This window comes from Lynx canadensis, chromosome A3 (genome assembly GCF_007474595.2).
Source record: "Lynx canadensis isolate LIC74 chromosome A3, mLynCan4.pri.v2, whole genome shotgun sequence".
Taxonomy (NCBI): domain Eukaryota; kingdom Metazoa; phylum Chordata; class Mammalia; order Carnivora; family Felidae; genus Lynx; species Lynx canadensis.
This window is the reverse complement of record NC_044305.1, coordinates 3,510,778-3,532,693: the sequence shown is the minus strand read 5'-3', so window position 1 is coordinate 3,532,693 and position 21,916 is coordinate 3,510,778. Positions and strand designations below refer to the sequence as shown.

General features: G+C 59.9%; 1 protein-coding gene across 3 annotated transcripts in view; it reads left to right on the top strand.

The window, feature by feature from the left end:
* The first annotated feature begins 555 nt into the window (after positions 1-555).
* Positions 556-21,916, top strand: part of PHACTR3 (phosphatase and actin regulator 3) — a 101,682-nt gene continuing 80,321 nt past the window's right edge. Inside the window, exons 1-4 of one of the 3 annotated variants that reach the window (XM_032592551.1) lie at positions 556-714; positions 4,333-4,410; positions 10,980-11,162; positions 20,125-20,337. In XM_032592551.1, the coding sequence (XP_032448442.1) occupies positions 558-714; positions 4,333-4,410; positions 10,980-11,162; positions 20,125-20,337 (631 nt within the window). In that variant the 5' untranslated portion in view covers positions 556-557. Of the gene's footprint in view, positions 715-2,737; positions 3,089-4,332; positions 4,411-10,979; positions 11,163-20,124; positions 20,338-21,916 lie in introns of those variants that run through there. The other 2 variants (XM_030309276.1, XM_032592552.1) reach the window with 2 other exon arrangements.

Sequence of the window (21,916 nt, the reverse complement as noted above, 5' to 3'; positions counted from 1 at the left end):
CGGCAGCCATGCTGGGTGGGGAGCACTGGCTGGTCTGTGAACCCCCACCCGAGTGACACTGAGAGGTTAAAACTCAGCACACCCAGGGCCTAGTCACTGCCCTGTCCCAGGAGGGGTTTGGGGCATCTTGAGGTTTTCCCCCATCCTCCCGGGCGCCGGCCCGAGCTCTGGTCTGAGCTGTGCCCGTGGGACAGGGTTCCGGGCGGGCAGTGGAGACGGCAGCCGTCTGGCTCACGTGACTCTGCACTTTGACCGTCTTGTCCACGGCACTGTTTTCCGTTCTCACCGATCTTTTTCCTTAAACAATGAACAACACATCGTGAACTACAGAGCGGCCTGTGGAGAAGCATGTGTCTTTCTCTTCCCGGGCCCCACAGTAGCAAGTGTCCCCCGTTGCTCGAGGGCCCCACGGACGTTTTCTCTGCACGTGCCAGCATGCCAGGGGCGCGGGCCAGCCCCGGGCTTTGGAGAATCACCGGTGGCCCCGTGGGTGAGGGGAGCCATGCGGGATTGGTGATCACCCGGCCCCTCCTTGGTGTGCTCCCCTTGCAGATGAGATGGACCCAGCCCCCCCAGCGCGCTCCGAGTATCTGGTCTCAGGGACCCGAACCCCCCCCGTGAGGAGGAACAGCAAACTGGCCACCCTGGGCAGGATCTTCAAGCCCTGGAAATGGAGGAAGAAGAAAAACGAAAAACTGAAGCAGACCACATCTGGTGAGCATGGGGGACAGGGAGCCGGTGCCACTGTCCCCGAGCTTCTCGATGCTGATGTCGTCTCCCCCTCCCCCACAGGGGGCGGGCTCCCGCAGCAGGGGCTGCTCCGCCTTTGGGTCCCTTCCTTCCTCTGGCACAGGCCCCACCCACCCGGCTGGGGTGCGGGGCCAGCACCGGCACACCTGCAGCCCACTGCCCGCCCAGACCCACGGGGCACACGGGTGGATGGGACCTTGTTCATGCGCACCTGGGGGTCCCTGCGGGGCAGGGAGGCCAGCTGGTGACGGCAGTCCTTGCCGACCACACTGCAGTAGCACGCGCCCAGCCCCCACACCCGGACCCACACTTCGGGGGCCTGCCGTCCCTAGGAGCCCCCCAGCTGATTCAGAGGGCCAGGGCCCTCATCTCGGCCCCAATTCCCGCAGGCTCCTCCTCTTGCTGGAAGCCAGGGCCGCCGGCTCCAGGGCTCCTAAGCTCTTCCCGAGGAGGGTGCCCACAGGCAGTGCCCCCCCAACGCCCTCCCACCACCGGGTACAGAAGCCCCCTTCCGTCACTCACCTGCGGCCCCATCCTTACACCCTGCCGGTCCCAGCGCTGTGGGAAGTTGGGTCGCGGCGGTTGGACCGTTGCCCCTGCCCCCTCGAAATCCACGCCAGGAACTACGGCCACGAGACAACCACGCGGACACCTGTGGTGACAGCCGTACAGCAGGCCGTGATAGCGAGCAGTGACCAACCAGACGCTCAGAGCACCCCCGTCACCCACGTTACCGTGACCCCGCCCATCTCAGGGAGGGCAGGCCGGTCCCGCGGCCAAGGTCTGGTTCTCGAGTGAGAGGCTGTCCTTGGTGAAGGGGAGGGGGGCCGGTGCCGTGAGAAGCAAACCCCACGGGCCTCGCCGCTGAGCTGTGCGCCTGTTAGCTACGGCTGGAAACAACTAGTGAGGGAGACGCACATGTGGAATTAGTCTAGGCCTTGGGGACCAGCCTGGTAAGTGCCCGTCTCGGGCTGCTGTCTCTGACGGTCCCCAGGGCCCCTGTCTCCTTCCCAGCCCTGAAGCCGTGCGGCGTGCAGAGACAGGGCTACCCCAACAGGTCTTTCCCTCACACCTGTTACACGTTTTACAAATTATTTTTAACCCCCTGAGAAGCTGATTGACCCGTTCTCCTTGTCCACAAGGGCAGCACATCAGTGTTACTGCGGGAATCTCAAACACCTCCTGTGTGCCAGGGACAGAGCAGACGGGGGACCCAGGCCCTGCGCACTTAGGGCTCTCCGCCCAGCGGGGAGTGGGGCGACAGACCAGTGAGCATGCGTGCAAGCATGCGAGACGTCACGGCTCCGGTGGGGCCCCAGGGGAGCTGAGCAGGTGCTGGGGAGGAGTGCGGAGGGGTGGGGTGGGTGGGCAGATCTGAGAAGGCTCGGGTGAGGAGGCACCGTTGAACTGAGATGTGATTGGCCCCTTGAGAAAAGCAGGGCAAAGCATTGCAGCAGAGGGAACAGTTCACGCAAAGGCATGGAGTTGGGGAAGGCACCGGGGCCCAGAGCAGGGTGGCCTCCGTGACCTGGGGAGCCCCTGATGCTCTCTGGGCCGTGGGATTGGAGGGTTGAGCCGTGCAGGCCCCCTCGGCACTGTGCTGCCACTGAGTGGCCTGGAGGTTCGTCAGAATGCTGTGGGGTCCCTGTAGATGCATGGAAGGTCTCCGGGTTAACACCTGCAGGATCCCCACCTGGAGGCCCTTTATCCGGCATCTGGCCATCTCAGGAGCGGGACTGCGTTTCGTTTACTTATTCCAGACCATTCTTCCCCGCGAAGCGTGGGGTGGTAGTTATTTCAGCTTTTCAAAAACGCCATTTCACAAGCACTATTGGTTAGCATGAGAGGAAGTCAATCTGAAGGTGATTTCAAGACACTAACGAAGCCGGCAGTGGTCTGGGCGGGGCGGGAGGGGCAGCGTCATGGGGACGGCTCCCAGAGGCTGCAGTTGGGGAAGTGGCCCCGAGCCGGCGCCTGCTGTGGGGGGCTGGCTCGGTGATAGGGGCGGCCCCCTGAGACGGGACAGCAGACCCTCGCAGCTGCCTCTTTGGGGTGTTGGGAGGGCTCAGGAGTCAGAGCAGACAATGTCCTGTGTGTGAGCCGGGCCCCCGTGAGTGCGACCCGAGCTGGCTGGCTGATCACGCGGCTCTTTGGACCTCCACCCCCGTTCTGCGCACCCCTGTCTGTGAGGCTGGACAGCGGCCCCTCTACTCACACCTCCCGAAGTCAGAGTTCAGTGTCTCAGTTTCGTGCGTACTTCTGGCCCCCGGACATTGGATTGGAAATTGGACTAAAAAAGGAAATTATGCTCCCTTTGCCGGAAAACGTCTTCCTGCTGGTATGTTTGGCTTTTCCCTGTCCGTCTTCAGCTGTCGGTGTGAGCGCCCTGAGGGAGGCCGGCCCGGACATTCCAGCACAGCCTGGGCTTCCCAGACCCCTACCTCCCAGACCCTCTGGTTCTGGGTCATTCCACGGCCCCAGGTGTAGATGCTTCTCATCCCTTCTGGGTCATTCCACGGCCCCAGGTGTAGATGCTTCTCATCCAGCTTCCCCAGCGCTGCCCCCAGGCGGAGGCCATGCCTGTCTGGCTCCCCCATGCCTTTACAACGTAGGTGCTCAGTTAATGCTTTATTAGTTCTAAGCATTTGAGCAGCTCTGTTATCCCTGCCGGCTGGCTCCCACTCGAACCCTGGAGGGAGGGGGGCTGAATTGTTTCTGCTTCCCAGGGACACCCCAGCGCGTGCTCAGTAGATATTTTTGGCTAAGTAACTTCCTCGTCCTTACCTGTTTGTCCTCTGCTGCCAGTCTTTAAGCTCCGAGGGGAGAGGCCGGCTCCGGTCTGTGCTCCCCGCTGCAGCCCTTGCCGGGCAGAGTGCTGGCACACACGGGTGACCCATAGGCCCTCTGGGATCAGGCTTAGTAGCCAGCAATTTGCATCTTTCAAAGAAGGGGGTCCAAGGAATTGCATGGGGTCGTATTTGGAAATTGAGTTCTAACTGTAGGCAGATAGTTTTCTGGACAGATGAAGAAAAGGAGACCGGCAAGCAGAGCGAGCCCCCGGCCTCGCGAGTAGGGGTGAGTGGGAGCTGGCACCCTGGCCGGGCCCCGCCCCCGTCCTCCCTCCCTGTCTGGCAACTTCTCTGGAAGCTTTAAAACCCGGGGTTTTCTCGGAGGAACTTCTGGGAAGGCAGTGGTCACAAAAGACCATGTTCTGACCAGAGCTCTAGAGCCACCAGGGTGTCTGGAAACATAACAGGACCCACAGAAAAGCGCCCCCGGGTGTTGGGGGTGGAGGGAGGGTGCGGTCCTGGGCCGGTAAGTTGGGGAGCCTTTGGCGAGGGTAGGCATGTGCAGGAGTCAGCGTAAGGAAGCGTTAGCCGAGGCGTTGCTTTGCAGGTGAATCACAGAAATCATTGCCTTGAACAGTGCGCTCAATGTGCTCCCCTCCGCCGTGCGTACATGCAACGCTCATCAGGCTGTGTAGTAAGAAAGCTTGGAAGTCCCCAACGGCGCTCCCCGCCCGGTGGCCCCCAGCCCCGTGGTCTTGCCCGTGACTCACCGGCCTATTTGTATGTTGTGCAGCACTGGAGAAGAAGATGGCCGGCAGGCAAGGTCGGGAGGAGCTCATCAAGAAGGGTCTGCTGGAGATGATGGAGCGGGGTAAGTGGGGCCGCCACGGTGGCAGGGGCTGGGCCAGGGCGCCCGGCAAAGGTCAAGGGCGGAACGGTGATCCGGGAAGCCGGGTGTCGGGATACAGGGGCTGGACCCGAAGGAGGCCATTCACCGTCGGGTCCCTCCGTGAGGTTACGGGGCCACGGAGCTGCAAGCGGCCCGGAGCTAACGCCTGTGGGGCCACGTCCGGCGGCCTCCTGCCCTAGCTGGGCCCGGGCCGGGCCGCTGCCGGGTCCTGGTTCCCCACGAAGTGGCAGGATTGGCTTTTGGTTTTTTCCTGTTGACGTCATCGTTCCTGATGCGGGCGAGTTGTTTTTACTCGCACGGCCGTCTAGTACCCTTGCTGGTCCTTGTGACGTGTGGACGGCTTTCTGGGTGCTGAGCGTCCTCACCCTCACCCCTTCACAGCACCCTCAGCCCCCCGGGAGCGCTCGATGCTGCTCACACTGTGCCCTGGAGGCCTCGCCGCGGTGACGTCCGCGTGGCCACCTCTGCGTCTTTGAGAAACACCACCTGTTGTGGCTCGCGGGTCATTCGTAACGTTCGTGGCCTCCCCGCCTCGTCCTGCTCTCTGGGTGATGACGAGGCACGGGACTCAGGGCCCGACGCACACCTTTTGCGGGTCCTCCTCCTCTGGGACTCTGGTGTCCCCCCCCACCTCACCGCCGCTGGGAGCTCTCTCTGGAGCCGGACCAAGCTCTTGCCTCCTGACTGAAGGGTCCTGGCCTCCCGGAGCCAGTTCCCAGAGGGTGTGAGGGCACGTGGCACCCCTACCCCCTTCCTGTCCTAGATTTCACTAGCGTGTTTGTCGTTTGGCCCAGGAATCAGGGCCAGGAAGGGACCTCGCGAAGTCAGGGCATCCGGATGTATACCAGGCTCCGCCCCCGTCCTGCCTGTCTGCTCTCAAACCCCCTGTGGTCTTTGTCCTCATGTCTCTTCTTCAGCTTCAAAGAGTGAAGTATTTTTGGTTTTAATTTTATTTATTTATTTTGAGAGAGAGAGAGAGGGAGAGAGAGAATCCCAAGCAGGCTCTGTGCTGTCAGCTCAGAGCCCGATGCGGGGCTCGGTCCGACAAACCGAGAGATCGTGACCTGAGCTGAGATCAAGAGTCGGACGCTGAACCGACCGAGCCACCCAGGTGCCCAAAGAGTGAGATGTTTTGAGCACGCCGTCTTCCTGGGAAACCAACACAGCAGATGGCTTACGACTGATGATCTAACTCGCGTGTAAGAGGAGAGCTCGGTACCCAGTCCTTCAGGGTTCGGACGCTGAACGTTCCGACTCTCGGGTTTGGGGGGATGTCATTGCTGATAGGAACCTGGACTGTGTTAGTCTGGATGGGACAAAACAGCTCCAAATCCTGCCTTTTGAGCGTGTTTCCAGCCAACCTTCCTTTGGATCTTGGGGAAGGGGGATGGGAAATGAAAACAGACTTGAGGCCTGTGTATCATGTATCATAGAAAATACTATCGCTGGTGCATGAAAAGTAAGTGGATGGATTTGATTGCTGTCAGGAAAACAGAGGGGTGGGTGCAGAACCGAAGGGGAGTCTTCCAGAAGAGCAGTCTGCCTTTCCTCAGCTCTGAACCTTTGTTAAACGGTTTTGTCTGATGACTGATGGGGCATATGGAGCAGGCGGTGTCTGGCTTTGGCCCCCAGAGTGTCATCTGCCACCCCCCCCTTTAGATCACACTTTGTCTCGCCGAGTAATTATGAACCGGGAACCAGGTGGGTCCGACACACGGTCTCCTTCCTCAGGGGTTGAAACCGTGCTCATTAAGTGATGCCACAGGAGATGGTCCCACAGATGCAGGATCACCACGGAGGGGGTAGGGTGAGCACCCGGAGAACAAGACCCCGGGACCCGACCTGGGCAGGGGGCCAGGGGGTCATGTCTGCGGGGGATCCCAGGGCCCCGGGAGAGCAGGCTCGTTCTCAGAGCGAGCAGCGCTGTGCGTTAGCTTCGCCAGGCGCGCTCTTGGATTAAATGCCCTGGGGGGGGGGGACCCACGCAGCTGGACTTCACGGTACCTCCCCAGCTGCCTCTGGCTTTGGTGCCACCAAGGCTGAGAAACAGAGAGCGGGGAAGTGGGGCGTATCTTCCAGCCCTGGAGGGCCCGCGGTGGAAGGGAGAAGGTGGGTGAGGGGCAGGCAGGTAGGAAGCGTGGAGGGGGCCCTGGGTCTGACAGAGCCTTGTATCTTCCCTGCACCACCCCCCCCCCCGGAAGCTACCGGGTGACAAAGGCACTTCCAAGTGGCCGCAGGAGCCCGGGGCAGCACAGGGGCACGGGCTGAGCGGGTCTGCGGTGAGCCTGCCCAGCATTTCGCTGAGGGGGGCATGCTAGGGAAGCAGGGTGCCTCTGGGAGGCGGCCTGGGGCCAGGGGGAGGCGGGGGACGTGCTCTTGTCATGCTCTTTCCTCCATGTGCTCCAGCTCCTGAGGGACAGCAGGATCTAGGACGGTGCTTGGCATCGGGCTCCTGGGGCACCTCCTGCCCCACACTGGGGTTTGTGCCAAGCACTTGCTTAGAAAATGCCTTTTCCCACTGGGGGCGGGGTCAAGTCCTGGTCAGGCCGTGTGCGCCCCGGATTTGTTCTGGTATTGGGATGGCCGGCTGGGTGCTGGGAATCCTCGGTGGGGGTGCCGGGTGCCCCCTTCCGGCTCTGGGCTCGGAGCTGAGCCTCCTCCCCTCCACTGGCCTTCGCGTAGCCTCGGTGTGGGGGTGAGCCCCCCCTCCGGGGTTTGGAGGAAGGACTCCATGGCCAGCACCTGCTGCCAGCCAGGCTGCTTGTCTGCAGCCGGAGCACCTCCCTGTGGCCAAGCAGTACCCAGGGCTTCATGTCCAGCGGGCGCCTGGGTGGTGGGTGTGGGTGACAGTGACCAAGGGGCCCAGAGAGGCCGCCACGGGCTCGGGTCACAGACCCTGCAGAGCTGCCCCAGACCTCACCCGTGCCCTTCTTTGGCCAGGACGAAGCCGCACACGTGCACGGTCTCTGTGTGTGTCACCTGGGGGTTTGCCCACCCCTAGAGCAGTCAGCAGCCTGATGATGTGAGCTGGTCCCCGGGAGGGGACTGCAGGGAAGAGCCCCGGGGTCCCCGGGAGATGAGCCCGTGTCCCTCCTGGGCGTGTGGTTTTATGAGGCAGTCTGACCCCCCACCCCCCTTGTTCCTGCAAGTCTGCTGATGTGCCGGGTGTGCGCGGGGAGGGGGCAGGTGACCCTTCCCTGCTTTGGCCAGGCTCTGCCGACTCCTGGGTGACTGGCGAGGGCCAGCAGCGTCCCAGCCCCTCCACCGTGTCCTAGCCCACGGGACAGGAGCCTGCACATTTCCCCCAGTGACTTTGCTCTGTCTTCCCGCGTGCGTCCACTCGGCATTTGCTTCAGTAACTGGAGGAATCTCCCGTTCCAGCACCGGGTGTAAAAAAGATACTTGTGTTCGGTGACCCGAGAGACGCGTGGTTTCCTTCCTCGGGGAGGGGGGGTTGGGCGGCGACGAGTCAGGTGCATCTGGCTGCTACGTGGCGGGAAGGCCGGGCGCGGTGCGTGTGTTTGTGGCACGTTCCTGTCGCCGTGGCCGCTCTGTGTGACACCGGTGGTCCACCGTGTGCCCCTCCACAGCCCCCGGGGGGAGGACGGACATCCGATGGAGAGCAGGCCGGGAGGGAGGGCTGGCTGAACGGCGAGGCACAGGGGACAAGCCACCCACATCTCCTCGCCACCCCCCCAACGGCGTTTCTAGGCAACGGCCCTGCCAGCAGGGCTATTTTGGGAACTGCCAACTTTTCATTGAACGTGATTATGAACCGGGGCTCTGAGCGCAGCCCAGAAAGGTCCTACAAGTGCGCTGAGCGGGGACGCAGGGCAGGGCCCCTAAGTCCGCGTGTTTGGGGAGGACGAAGCCTTGGCTGAGCTGGCCAGGGGCTGCAGGCCTCTGGGCCCCACACATGCGAGTTCTGGTCACGTGATTGTCGTTGGTGATGATTAGGGGAGGGTCGTGGGTTCAAACAGTGGTCGTCCCTGGCCGCCAGCGGCCTGTCCTTTCGAAGGAGGGGTGTGCCTCTGTAAGCGGCGGGCGGCAGCCTCCCCTCGCGGAGGTGTGCGGTCCGGCCGAGACGGTGCTGTGTCCCCGGCAGGCAGGCCCCTCGGTGCCAGCCGTGCTCTGCGCCCTGCCACCGAGGACCAAGTAAGCTGGCGGCAGAGACCGTCACGACTGCATGTCGAGTCCGCGTAAATCAGCCCTGAGCGGCGTCCGGGAAAGTGTAGTTTTGAGCTTTGTGACGTTCAGCTATGCCCACTGGGTCTGCGCCCTTGGCTGGCATCTGGGTCTTGGCCTGCGCCAGGGCGGGTTGGCAGACCATCGCTGCAAGTCTGCGGCAGGTCTGGTCCGGGAGCAGGTTTTGCAAGGCCCTCGGGCTGGGCACGGTTTTTAAACTTAAAGGGTTTTGTGAAAATTAAAAAAGAACGCAGTACCTGCCGTGTGGCCCACAAAGTCTAAAATACCAGCCGTCTCCTTTTTGGAAGAGGCTGCCGGCCCCTCGTCTAGGACCTTTGGTCAGGTGACCTGGCTGCATAGACGAGCCCTTCCCAGCCCCAAATCTCCAGACTTCCGGCTGGCCGGCCTCTCTGCCCTTCCCTGGGGAGAGGGCTGTGCAGCCGGTGGGGGGAGGGGGGGAGGGGGGCTTGGTGGGCATCAGCTGCGACTCCCGTCCCTTTGGGGTCCCACGCCGGGCACCAGGCCCCAGTCCCGGGTGCGGCGAGGATCCTGCCGAGGGAGCCTGTCACCCTCACGTGGGCGCGCGGGCTCAGCCCAGGGGCCGGGCCCTCAGGCTTCCTCGTCAGGCCTCATCAAGGGCAGTAACGATAATTGCAAGCACATGTCGCGGGCCTGCTCTTGGCCAGGTGCGTGGTGTAGCGGAACTGATTTAATTCCCACGTGGAGGCCGTGAAGCAAGTAGTGATGTTGTTACCCCCGTCTCGGAGGCCAGGAAGCGGATGCCCAGAGGTGTCTGCCGTGGGATGGGAGGCATGGGTAGGGTGACCTACTTCTTGTCCAACTCTGGGGGTGAAAGGGACGTTGTTGGAGGACACGAGGGCAGCAGGTAGGGAGTGAGACTGGCGGAGGCGGAAGGGGCCTGGCTCTGAGACCGACCCCCGCACCCCCGCCACGGGGATGGGAGGCAGCTCTCCCGAGCCAGGCTGACCTCCCCGCCGTGCCGTCTCCCCACGGAGGGACGTGTGTGGGTCACGCTGCTGCTCTGTGCGGTGGTGACCTCCCTGAACTGGCCGTGACACCTGAGGGGGCCGTGCAGGTGCCCCGTGCATGGGTCGGTGCTCTGTGTCTCAGAAGGGGTGATGGTTATCAGCTGGCTGTGTCCCAGCCCGGACCCGCCCTCTGGTGGCCATGCGACTGGGCCGGTTACGCACCTGGGCACAAAGCCCCTCATTTTCAAAGGCCACACCCTCCCAAGTTCCAGCAGCTGAGACCCCAAGCAAGGGGAGACGCTGGATCCTTGTTTCAGCCCTACTAGGAACCTGGGGTCATTTTTTGAAACAATATTTTTAAGTTTATTTATTTATTTTGAGAGAGAGAGGGAGCATGAGTGGGAGAGCGGCAGACAGAGGGAGAGAGAGAATCCCAAGCAAGCTCAGCGCTGTCAGCATGGAGCCCGACGTGGGGCTTGAACCCATGAACTACCAGATCATGACCTGAGCCAAAACCAAGAGTTGGATGCTTAACGGACTGAGCCACTCAGGCACCATGAGCCTGGGGTTATTTTTTTCTGAGAAGGCCACCTGTCTAGACCGAGGGACTCCCCGCTCTGTGCCCCTAGTCCTGGGCTTGCGGTGCCTCGGAGTGTGAGCCCCCTGCCGGCAAGGACTGACTTGTTCATCCCCGCCTCCCTGGGTGGGCCCAGTCCCAGACTCACAGTGGGGGACTGAGAAGGTTTGCGTACCAGGGACCTGATTGTGGAATGGTGGGTGCAAACGTGGATTGGTTACCGGTAGCCGTGACAATGTCCTGTGGCAGATGCCTGCAGCACCTCAGGGCATATGGCAGCCAGGGTCTGTTGTCCCGTCTGGGTTGGCCTCTGCTGCCAGGACAGGAGCAGCTCAGGTTTGCACCGTCTGCCTCTCGCCCCGGCTCGCTGGCCCCGCGTGTCCCAGCAGAGAGGGCAGTGGTGGCTTGACTGCAGGAGCCTGCGAGCACTTTCAAAGGCACAGCTGCATCCAACCTGCGGATGCACTGTTGGTCGAGTGAGCCGCAGGGCGGAGGCCAGCGTGGGAGTGGGGGGCGCGCACCACGGAGGTGGGTGGAGGCTTTCCTAGGCTCCCATAGGCAGGCGGTGCACAGAGGCCCCGGGGATGGCGGGGGAGGCAGTGCTGGGACCCCCTTAAGACCAGATGTGGAGGGGGACTCCGGGGGGTGGCGTGGGGAAGAACTGAAGGGGCACCACGGCAGGGCCTGGGATGGCACGTCTCCCAGGAAGGCACCCCGTGTGAGTGCAAGCGTGTCGGAAGGGAGGCGCGGGCTCCGCTGACCGCCGCGTTTCCTTACAGATGCTGAGAGCAAAGTGTGCAATCCTGACGGGGGCCCCCGAGCGGCACAGAGCGAACCGTCCACCCCCAAGCAGGAGATGCTGACTTCAGAAGAAGCCCAGCCAGGAAGCCCTTTGGCCACCGGGACAGACCAGCCTTCCCTGGACGCACCACTGCCCTCGGACTCCCATTCTGATGACGCAGGTACGGCTGTAACCGTGCGGGGCTGAGCCACTGGCGGGATGGCCGTCGGCCGGGTGGCAGCCGAGGTCCCTGGCCACGGCCTGGGCAATAGCTCTGGTAGAATCCTGTCCTTGGAGGCACAGCCATGCTCTGGGCTCCGAGCCCTGCCATACTTTGCCGTGTGCAGTTTAAACTCTGCCGGGGCATTTTTCTCTGGCTCTTCCCGGGACAGTCTCTTGCCACTGGGAACGTCTGAGCAGGAAAATTCTCTCCAGGGGAGCGAGCCGGTGTCCGTAGGGGCATCCTCGTTGACCCCAAGACAGGAGGGCGGGATGGGGTCGAGGGACCTTCCGAGTGGCCCAGATCCTCAGCAGGTGGCTGTGTCCTCCACAGAGCATGACCTCAGTGCCCGGTGCACGGCGCCCGGAGCCGTGTGGTGCATGTGGGGCATCGGATGCCGTGTTCCTCGCGCAGGGCTGTCCTCGCCACCTCGCCGAAGGGCGTGCTGCTTGTGTTGCTTGAAACCTCTTTTCCCAGCTCTCTTAAGCGGGAAGAACAGTAGTTCTCATTCGGTGCCGTGTGAAGGTAGTGTGCGCCACTCTGAGCCTCCGTGGGGACGGCGGGGGCCGTGGCCGTGGTGGTTTTCACTGACTGGACCAGACAGGGGCCAGCTGTGGGCGAGGTGGGGAGGAAGGGAAGGCAGAGAGGAGGCAAAACACGAGCCCCCCGAAGGAGCCCGTGGTGCCTTGAAGCACCCGCCCCTCTTCTTCTGACCCATTAGCTTTTTTGCAGAAACACTCGGGGGACCTCGCCGTCAAGCTGGGAACTTCTCCCCTCGTAAAAGTTACAAGCTATAAGTACGCCAGGCACAGGGTGGGGGTTGGAAGTTGAACCGTCTGCACAAGCGTGGCAGGTTGGAAATCCAGGCCGTGTGGACAGGCCTGCTGGGGCTTCTGTGGCTTTGTGCCAGGTGGGCATCTGTTCTCTGCTGCCGCCTTCTGCCAAACAAGGCTCACACCGACGCTTTCCACCGGCCGCCCCGGCCGGCACTAGTGGGCACCTGCTGAGAGCCGTGCCCCGCCCTCCCTGGGGGTGGCTGTGCCTCCCCAGTCTTACCCCAGCTTGAAGATGTGATAGGAGTTTTCGGTCTGAAGGGCTGTGACCCTTGGGACAGTCCTGGCCTCTCCTGCAGAGACCCTCTCAGCATATGCCTGTGCCCCGGTGGCCCCAGGCATCAGGCTTGCGTCAAAGTGGTGGTCGGCCTGACCCCGCCTGAGCCCTGCCCCTTGGCCGCCCGGCCTCCCGCGTGCCAGGCTGCTGCACCCAGCCCCCTACTGGCGCCTGGCACTTCTCCTTGGCAGGTTCCTTCTGCTGCTCAGCTCTGCCTGGTCGGCGCCCCTGCTAACCTCCGGCGCTCTCTTTCCCTGTGTGCTTGGTTTGGGGATGGGGTCTCGAGAGTACAGTTGGCTTGTTGAGGCCACAGATTCGTGCGAAGGACTTTCTCCTGGACGGGATGTGCTGTCGGGTCGGGGGTCCTAATGGCGAACGTGTCCGGGTCTCGTCCTCCCAGAGTGATGGGGGAAGGCGGACAAACCTGCGGATCTCCTTGAGCTGAGTCCACGACAGCGGGCGTGCACACTGGGGCCCCTCCCTGAGTCTGGGGGCTGGGGCAGCCTAGCGATGAACAAGCATTGGCCAGGCAGAGAGTGAGGAAAAGAGCATCCCGGTTGGGAGAAGGACCTCTGCAAAGACAGAGCACAGGGTCCACGAACTTTTTCTGCACGGAGCCAGTTAACTACGGTTGCCTTTGTGGGTCAGAAGGTTCCCGGTGAAACCGCCCACCGCTTCTGAGTAGCCCAAAAGCAGCCACAGAAGATGTGCTGGGTGCCAGCAAAACTTATTTACGAAAGCAGCCCACAGGCTGGATTTGGGGGCTGTGGTTGGCCAGGGAGCAGGACAGACCAGGGGACTTGTGCAGAGTTAAAGGTCTGTACGTGTGGCCAGAGCCAGGGTAAGATAGAGAGAGAGGGGCTGAAGGCAGCTGGAGCCCTGGGGCACGGGACGGAGGTGGGGCCACAGAAGATTTGTGCTGTGGGCGAAGCACCGGGCTGCAGGGCAGGCCAGGGCCCGGGGAGCGAGACCATTGTCCCTGGTCGGTGTGGGGCCCCAGAGATGCAGCCTCACCCCTCAGCTGGACTCTTCGTTCCTGCCCTCGGTGTGGGTCCTGTGCCCCCAGGGTGTGGGAGAGGAGCTTCCAGAGGTGGTTTGTGGCAAATAGCTAGAGAACGGCGAAGCTTATTTTCATTAGCACAGGTGGAACGGGTTTCTCACTCCGGGTGGTGACTCGGGTTTTCTTCTAATAAACAAGCTGAGACGAAAAGTGTGAGTTCACGTGAAAGAAAACGTAGCAAACCAAAGTATAGGAACACAGAGAAAAGGCCCGATTTTCTGAAGGATGCCGGTTGTGTCCAGGATTAGCTCATTTTATGCTGGAAATGCCTCTGGGGTTTTATCACTAGTGTCGCTGCCTTTTCTGTCAAGGTGAAACGGAGGTACAGGGGTCTGTAGCTCGCCCAGGGGTATAGAATTAGGGAATTCAGGGCAACGTGTTTGCCGGGCCAACCTGGGTCTGAGACGTGCCTCAACTCCTCACTAAGCTGTGCGACTGTGAATAAGTCACTCAACCTCTCTGAGCCTGTGTCCTCAACTACACGTGAGGATAGTGCCTCACCATATCCCGGGGTTGCTGCATTTAGGTAATCCGCAGGAATCCCCAACTCTGTCCGGACACACCCTGAGCCCTCCGGAAGTGTCTGCTCCTGGTGATTGTTGTCGACGTCACTACAGAAAAGCAACTTTTGGGGAGCGAGGCATTAACACGCGGGACCCGGCTGCCTGCAGACGCCCCAGAGCCCCTGCCTCGTTCAGCACGTGTGTCTTGGGAGGCGTGTCCACCCGCGCTGTGCTATTGAGCGAGGCCGCCGCCGCCGGGAGCACCAGGTCTGTAGGGAGAAGCCTGGCCTTGAGCCCAGCCCTGCAGTGAGGGAGCGGATTACAGTCTAACAGGCTTTAAACTCCCCGCTTAAATAATTGCAAGTCAGCATTTAAAAATACGGAGCTTTCGCGAAAGCCTTCCACGTTGGGGGCCCCCCTGGGCTGCCGTTGCCACGCAGCCAGGGTCACTGGGGGCTGCGAAGGGGCCACTCCCTTCAAGGGGCTCCCCTGTCCGCTCCTGCCCGGCCCCTTCTGGGAAGGTAAGGAGCCTGGTCCCTGTGCTGCCGCGGGGGCTGATCCGCTCTGGGCCTCGTTATCACGTGGTGGATACGGTGGTCTCCCCGATCTGCGGTTTCAGTCACCTGCCGTGAGCCACTGGTCTGGGCGCGGACGCCCCCCCTCCTGACACGTCGTCAGAAGGTCGACGGTAACCTAGTGTTCCCTCCCGGGCCTGCACCCTTCCCTCGTTTCATCTCCTCCCCTAGGCTTCTATCAGCTCCCATCACAAGAAGTGCGAGGTATCCCGAGAGACCTCGGAGGTATCCCGAGAGAGAGCGAGAGACCACATAACCTTTATCACAGATTACAGTTGTTGTTACACTTGTGTTTCACGGGTTCTCGTTAACCTCTTACTGTGCCTAATCTGTAAATTGCACGTCATCCTAGGTGTGCGCGTAGAGGAAGAAACCTCGTACCTCCTGGGTTCGGCGCTCTGCATGGTTTTAGGCGTCCGCGGGGGGCCTGGACCGTCTTCTCTGCAGATATGGGGGTGGGGCTGCTGTAGTGAAAGCGTGAGGTGGCTGTGGGGGCACGATGGGACCCAGGTCTGCAGGGCCTACGTAGAGCTGGGGGAGACCGGCTATTATCAGACTCTGTTCGGCCGTCGTTCTTGTCCCCGCGCCCTGCACCTCCACACCCGAGGGAGGCCTGTCCCTCTGTGCTGGGAACGATGTGTGGCAGAGAAAGCTGCATTCTGGGCAGCCATGGTGTCTGGGGAGTGCTCAAGCCTGCACCTGGGGTCTCTTCTTGACCCCAGGAAGTTCATGGAAACGTCCAGGAGCCCAGAATGGGATCCCCTGGGGACTCGTGTGGTGTTCACGGTGTCCTGGAAGGTTAGCTGTTTTCTCTTAGAAAGCAGATGTCCTGCGAACTTTGCTGGGGGAGGGGGCGTGGGAGGGGCCACATGTCCATGTGCGTGGAGAAGCTCCTGGCTTCAGGGGACGTCACTCCTTGGCCAGGTGGTAACACCTGGGCTGGGGCTGTCACTTCCAAGTGTCACTAACTGCTGTGTGCGTTTGGAGGGGAGGGGTGGGGGTTATGTCCAGAATCACAGGTCTCTTAGGAAAAGGATGTTGTCAAAGATCCTGACCATTGTTTTTGGTTTTTGACCCTCACTTCGAGTTTGGTGATTTGGGTTTGGGTTGACTTTGGACCCTTGTATTTGGGGTGGTTTTGTTTTTCTGGTTTTATTTGGATGGTGTTATACCGGTGGCCTAACATTCCCTAAAAAGCCCAGAAGGATCTGTTTTAACTTTAAATGGGACAGGTGGCTGTCCCGCGTTTCTGTTGCCAGGCAGGGCTGTGCTCTGACATTCTCAAGAACGCACGAATTAAAAAAAGGAAAGTGGCATTCAGTAAACCTGTGCTACGTTCACTGTATTTTCTTAACAACCCTGTTTGTTCAGATGAGAAAGCAAAGGCCCAGAGAGATTGTTGCTTATCTAAGGCCAGGGAGCCCATAAGTGGCAAGCTGGGGTTTGATCCCCGGACATGCTTTTAACCATAATACTCTACAGGGTGCCTGGGAGGCTCGGTTGGCTAAGCACCTGACTCTTGATTTTGGCTCAGCTCATGACCTCACAGTCTGAGTTTGAGCCCCACATCGGGCTCTCTGCTGATGGCACAGAGCCTGCTTGGGATTCTCTCTCTGTGTGCCCCTCCCCTGCTTAGGCTGTCTCTCTCTCAACATAAAATAAACTTAAAAAAACAACAACACAATACTCTACAATCCAAACTAGAGGTGCTTCTGGAATGCTCTGGAATATGGGTTGTTTGTGAAGTAAGGAGGGGATGGTGAATGGCAGGCTATAGGTGAGACCCAGCTGCCACCTGTCTGGATGGCACACTCAGTGTGCTGGCTCCGTAAACCCAGACACCAAGCCGAGTCTGCCCCTCCCTGACTGGTGGGTGCACTTCAGCACTGCTCAGACCCTGGGCTCGTCCCGCCTGCATCTGGGACTCAGCCAGCTGCCTTGCCCTTGGCCAGCTGTCCCAGTTGAGACATGCCAGTTGTTTGGGGTGCCGTGAAACTACTCACAGCAGCTGTCCCCAGCCCACCGGGACCTTCCTGTCTCACCGGTCACTCTTGGTCTTGGAAGGTCTCCAGTGAGTGGTAACTGGGCCCAAAGCATGCCCACCGCCTGGGAGGCACTTCCCAGACCAAAGGGCAGGGTAGAGCTTTTTCTCTTGTTACATAAGCACCTACATAATATTCTCGAGTTGGCCTCTTGTCCTGCAAAGCCTAAAATATTTACTATCTGTCCCTGTACATGAAAAAGCTTATCAGCCCCTCTCAGGAAGGTGAGTGGAGGCCACACGGAAGCGTGTCACTGGAACGTTTCCTAAAGTATTCTGGTAAGTCCTGGATGTGCACACTTGGTTGAGCTTCAGTTGTGTCTGTTCCTCAACTGAGCCCTACGTTGTGGTTTGTGCAGCGACATGGGAGCCTTGGCTTAGAGTTTGGTTGGTGACAAGCGACCTCTGCTGGTCAGGGGAGCAAAGGAACAGTGCCCCCCCCCCCCCATGCCCCAGACAGGATCTCAAATGTGGGAAACCTGTGAAACTGACCTTGTCTTCTACATCTTTTTTCTGATATAGCATTAAGACTTTAATGGGTGTTCATGTCAAGATTCCAAACTGTAATGGTAGCTACACATTCACATGAGCTGCAGAGGACAGAGGCTAAAAGATCTCAGAGCCCCACCTTCTCAGCCTGCGGAGCCCCCGACAGGTCAGGGACATAGAGGTCAGTGTGTGACCGGCATGGATGAGTTTTATGGGAAGATGTTGGAGGGGATTTTGGTGAGACCTGCCGGTGTGTTGAGTCCCAGGGCTCTCGGAGCAGAGGTGGGGGACCCGCATTCCACCTTGGGCTAGTGGGAAGAGAGACCTCTGTGGGGCTGGAAGAAGCTTGCCCTGCGATCTCTGGTTGAGGCGTGGGGGCTGGGACCACTGACTCCCAGAAGTCCAGAGCTGTCCTCACCAGTACTCACTAGCTGCATGGCTATTTAGATTAATTAAAACTAAATGAAATAAAAAAATTCAGCTTCACACTGGCCACTTGTCAGTTGCTCATTGACCACCCATGGCTGGTGGCTACTGAAATGGACAGGGAGGAAACATTTCCAGCATCTCAAACGTTTCTGTTGGGCAGCACTGGGCATGCGTGCGTCCACTTCTGGCACAGGCAGGGAAGTTTTGCTGTTTGAACTGCCAGCCCTCTGGAGGTTGCTGCACCAACAGATACTCTGACCTGCAAAAAACCCTTTGTGGACAAAGTTTGCAAAACCCCTCGTGTAGAGAGTGGATTTGGGGCAGGAAGGGAAGGAGCCAGGAGGCCATTGCTGAGGTCCAGGTAGAGGCCAGGGAAGCTTGCATAGGGAGGACAAGTGAACGTTGCTGAGAAATATTTTGGAAGGAGAGCACACAGGATTTATCTGTGAATGACATACGGGAGGCAAGGTAGTGGGTGTCCAGTCTGGCTGCGCGGCTGATGAGCTGTGCAGGAAGCCTGGTGGGGGTGGGGATCTGTCTGGTTGGGTGCCATGTCTGCGGCTCCTAGAAGGGTGCCCGAACCCCATAATTGTTGAAGGACCTTTGCAAGATGGGTTGATGGGTGAATGCATCTGAAGGAAGGGGAAGGCTGGAGAGGGCTTTCCCTTGGGAAATCAAGAGATGGGTTTGAGAATGTTTCATTTTGCCTTTCTGACCTCCAGATGGAGATGTCACAGTGGCTGATAATGTATGAGTCTGGAGCTAGGAGGGAAGGTCAGGGGTCGACAGAGAGATGGGTTGGATTCTGAAGCCAGAGGACTGGATGGGAAAATTAGATGAGAGAATTGGAGCTGTGGACTGAGGAATGGGTCCTAGGCTGAAGGCTGAGGGCTGGGTCTTCCTGGGCAGCCCCGATGGAGCCTGCAGGGGGCTGAGCATGTGCAGACAGCGTGACAGGAGGGAACTGGGGAACAGGTGTCTGGGAGCCAAAGAGGAACGTGATGGAGACTGAGGACAACTGAGATCAAGCGGCCCTGCCCCGCCTGACGTAGGCATGGGGACCCTGACCTGGGCTGCCTAGTCTCCCAGTTAACCCATCTCTTGGCAGCCTGGCTAAGGGAACCTGTGGAGTCCAGATCATACATTGCTCACCTTGTCCAGACCCCCGGGACTCAGAGGAAGAAACTGTCCCGTCCATGTTTGCACATGGCAGGACCCAGGCTTGTGCCACAAGACTGTCACGGCCATGGAGTTGGCCGCGGACAATAAAGGCACAGAAATGGTAATAACCTGGGGTCCATGGGATGCACAGTGTCTGCTTCCAGAGTTTCCGTGGAAATTCTCCAAGGGCAGGTATCAGGCCAGCACCGTGTTTTCAGTACCACGGCCAGCGTTCCGCCCCTTAGGGCCTCCAGAACCTTTCCCGAAGGATGGAGGAGCCCCAGGCGGTGACTGTGGGCCCAGCTCTGCCAAGCTGTTCTGGGGAGTGTTTGTATCTTCCTCCTCGGCTGGTTGTAAAAAATGAGAAGAGGCCATGCGCAGCAGGCATCTTACACTAGGCTGGGCGTGGGCTGTGAGAGGGCAGGGCGTGCTGGGGTCCCCACGTGGGGATGGGGCTGGGGGTCCACCTCTCTAGTATCAGGGAGGAAGGAAGGAAGATGGGGTTTCAGGGACAGTTGTGCTGGAGTCAGGCATCTAAGAACAGCACCCCCACCCCTGTCTGAAGGCCTCAGTTTCTCCTGGAGGTGAGGCCACACGGGAGTGGGGAGGTGAGGAGCTGGAGGCAGGTTTGAGGCCGTGATTGCAGGGTGGAGGCAGGGCTGAGGGCCCTGACCGTGGCAGTCCTGAGGTGGCCGCCACCGGGGTTTCTGTGTCACCATCTTCTGCAGCACTCAGCAGGGTGAGCCCAAATGAAAGGAAGGCAGAGGACTTGGGGGTGTGGGTGGGATGGGTGGTGCGTGATGGTCAGTAGGACTTGAGTCAGATGAAGGGAGAAGGGAAAAGACAGTGCTCGTGGATGGGGAGAAAGCAGAGGAGGGATGGACAGTCTTGGGGGGCGGTGCTCAAGGGGCAGCAGGAGGGAGAGGGGACAGGGGCGCTGGGCGGACTGACCCTTCCTCTGAGCTGGACCTCCTTGCCTCCTGAACCACTCCTTGGGACCTACACGCACCAGGGGCCAGGGCTGCTGAAAACCACACATGTAAAGTCAATGGCTGCTGAATTTGAGGGTCTGCAGGTGCCAGACCCACACGACATTGTTCCCTCCTGTTTAAACCTTGCAGCAACCCTGGGAGGGACTCTGGTGTTTGTCAGATCTCCCACGTGGGGCAATGGAGACACTGGAGTTTGAGTCACTTCCCAGGATGACAGTGCAGGGGCCGACTGGAGCCTGGGTGTGTCTCATTCCCAAACTTCTGATTGTGACCAGCCCCAGGTCAGGTGGGGACAGGAGCTTTGGCGCCACCTGTTGACCGAGAAAAGGAACAGAATTACTCCTGTTCCTGAATTCTTTCCTCTTCTCCCTCCCCCCCTCCCCCAACAGTTCTATTGACTTCTAAACTCACAGGAAGTCAGGTCTGTACGTTGAGCGGCCCCTCTGTACCCTGCTCCTGTTAACAGTCCCACCCCACCCAAGCCACTTTACTGTCCTTGCTCATGTCCAACCCCATCAGAAGCAGCATGGCTTGTGAACTCTCTGTTTTGCCTTTGAACCCAGCCAAGATGCCGTCGGCATCCAGAGGTGAAGAAGCAGACGCCTCCGGCAGCCTCCCGCCTACCGCGGATGAACCCTCTCAAGCCTTAGCCGGGTCTGACTCCCTGGACAGTCCTCCCAGACCCCTGGAGAGATCCGTGGGCCAGCTCCCCAGCCCCCCGCTGTTGCCCACGCCACCACCCAAGGCAGGCTGCAAAACCACGAAAAATGTCACAGGTGGGTCCGCATGCATGCATCCTTCCATCCGTTCACCCATCCGTGCCTTCGACCAGTCTTGATGGGCTCCCGCTGCGGGCTGGTTCTCACCCTTTGCTTTTGCCGTCCGGGCTCTAGGAGGCAGGAGGCCTGGCTGCTCTTAGCAATGAGCTGTGGTTGTCAGGAGCAGACCCCTGGGCTCCCTTAAGCAAATGAGGCAGTCTATTGGCAGGAGTCCAAGGAGTCTTCCAGAACCTGAATGCAAAAGGTGTAGCCATCCCCCAGGAGGGGGACTTTGTCTGTATGTTCAGGCATCTTCTCTGTCTCATGTTCTCTCTCCCTCCCCTTCCTTCCCCAGTCTGTCTCCACTTCTCCCCTTGGCTCTATCTCTCGTGGTCTCTGCTTGCTCTGTCTCATGACCTCGTTCCAGTGAGCTCCATCCTGAAAGGCAGAGGGAGGCAGGGATAAACACTGGACTGTAGGGTGGGGATCAGAGAGGGGAGCACGGCTGGGCAGAGGCCCCAAAAGGCATCCGCTCCTATAGCTTTGGCCACACTGGCTGAATAGTCCCTGGAAATTGAGACGTTTGCTTTCGGAGTTTGGGTATTTCTTGTCCCCTCACTGCTGAAAATAGGAGACGCTGCTGGTCTCAGGGAAAAAGCAGACCCTTCAGTACGAGGTGACTGTTTTGCAGAGTCGATCCTTACCTGCTGCCTGAAGGCGGTAGGCATGAAGACAACTTGGATGGTGGACCTGAGCGGTCTTGCTGTCCGTGAGCCCCTGACCACCACTCACGGTGCCACTCCTTCCCTTTTGTTGGGCCACAAGGAGGCCCAGCTACACACCGCCCGTTCCTAACGCACGGGCCAGCACCTCGAAGAGACTGAGGCTCAGGGGCTCCAGCAACGTCTCCCAGGTCCCACAGCTAACGGAGACTGGAACCCAGTTCTGGGCCTGAGGCTGGTAACCCCCATAGCGCCCTTCCTGCTAAAACCTTCTTCCCCAGCGTCACGCGGTCAGTGCCTATGCGTCTCTGTCCCTCCTTCAGGGCCACTGTCCCTGACCTTACCCCATAGCAGCATGCGCCTGGCCTTCGGGCACTTACCACATGCTTCGCCTCACCCGGTGGGCTGAGTAGTGTGCCCTTAAAACTCACGTCTACCTGGAAGCTCAGAACTGCGGTCTTCTTTGGAAGAGGGTCTTCGCAGACATGATTAGATCGGGATCAACATGAAATCGTCCTGGCGAGGGAGGGGCCCTAAATCCAATGAGCGTGTCCTTATAAGAGACACAAAAGCACCCACCAGACGACCTGGACATGGAGACAGAGATTGGAGCGAGCTGTCTGCAAGTCACGCCATGCCGGCGGAGCTGGGGGACGCCTGGCGTCTTTCTCTCTCCGCCGTCGGAAGGATCCAGCTGCTGACACCTTGATTCCAGACTTCTGGCCTCTACGACTACGAGAGGATGACGTCCCGTTGTTCCGAGCTACCCGGTTTGTGGGATCTTGTGACCGCAACCCGGGACCCTACCACATCCTAGTGCTGGCACACAGCAGGTGCTTAGCGAGTGCGCGCAACTGTGACCGAAGGAACAAGCG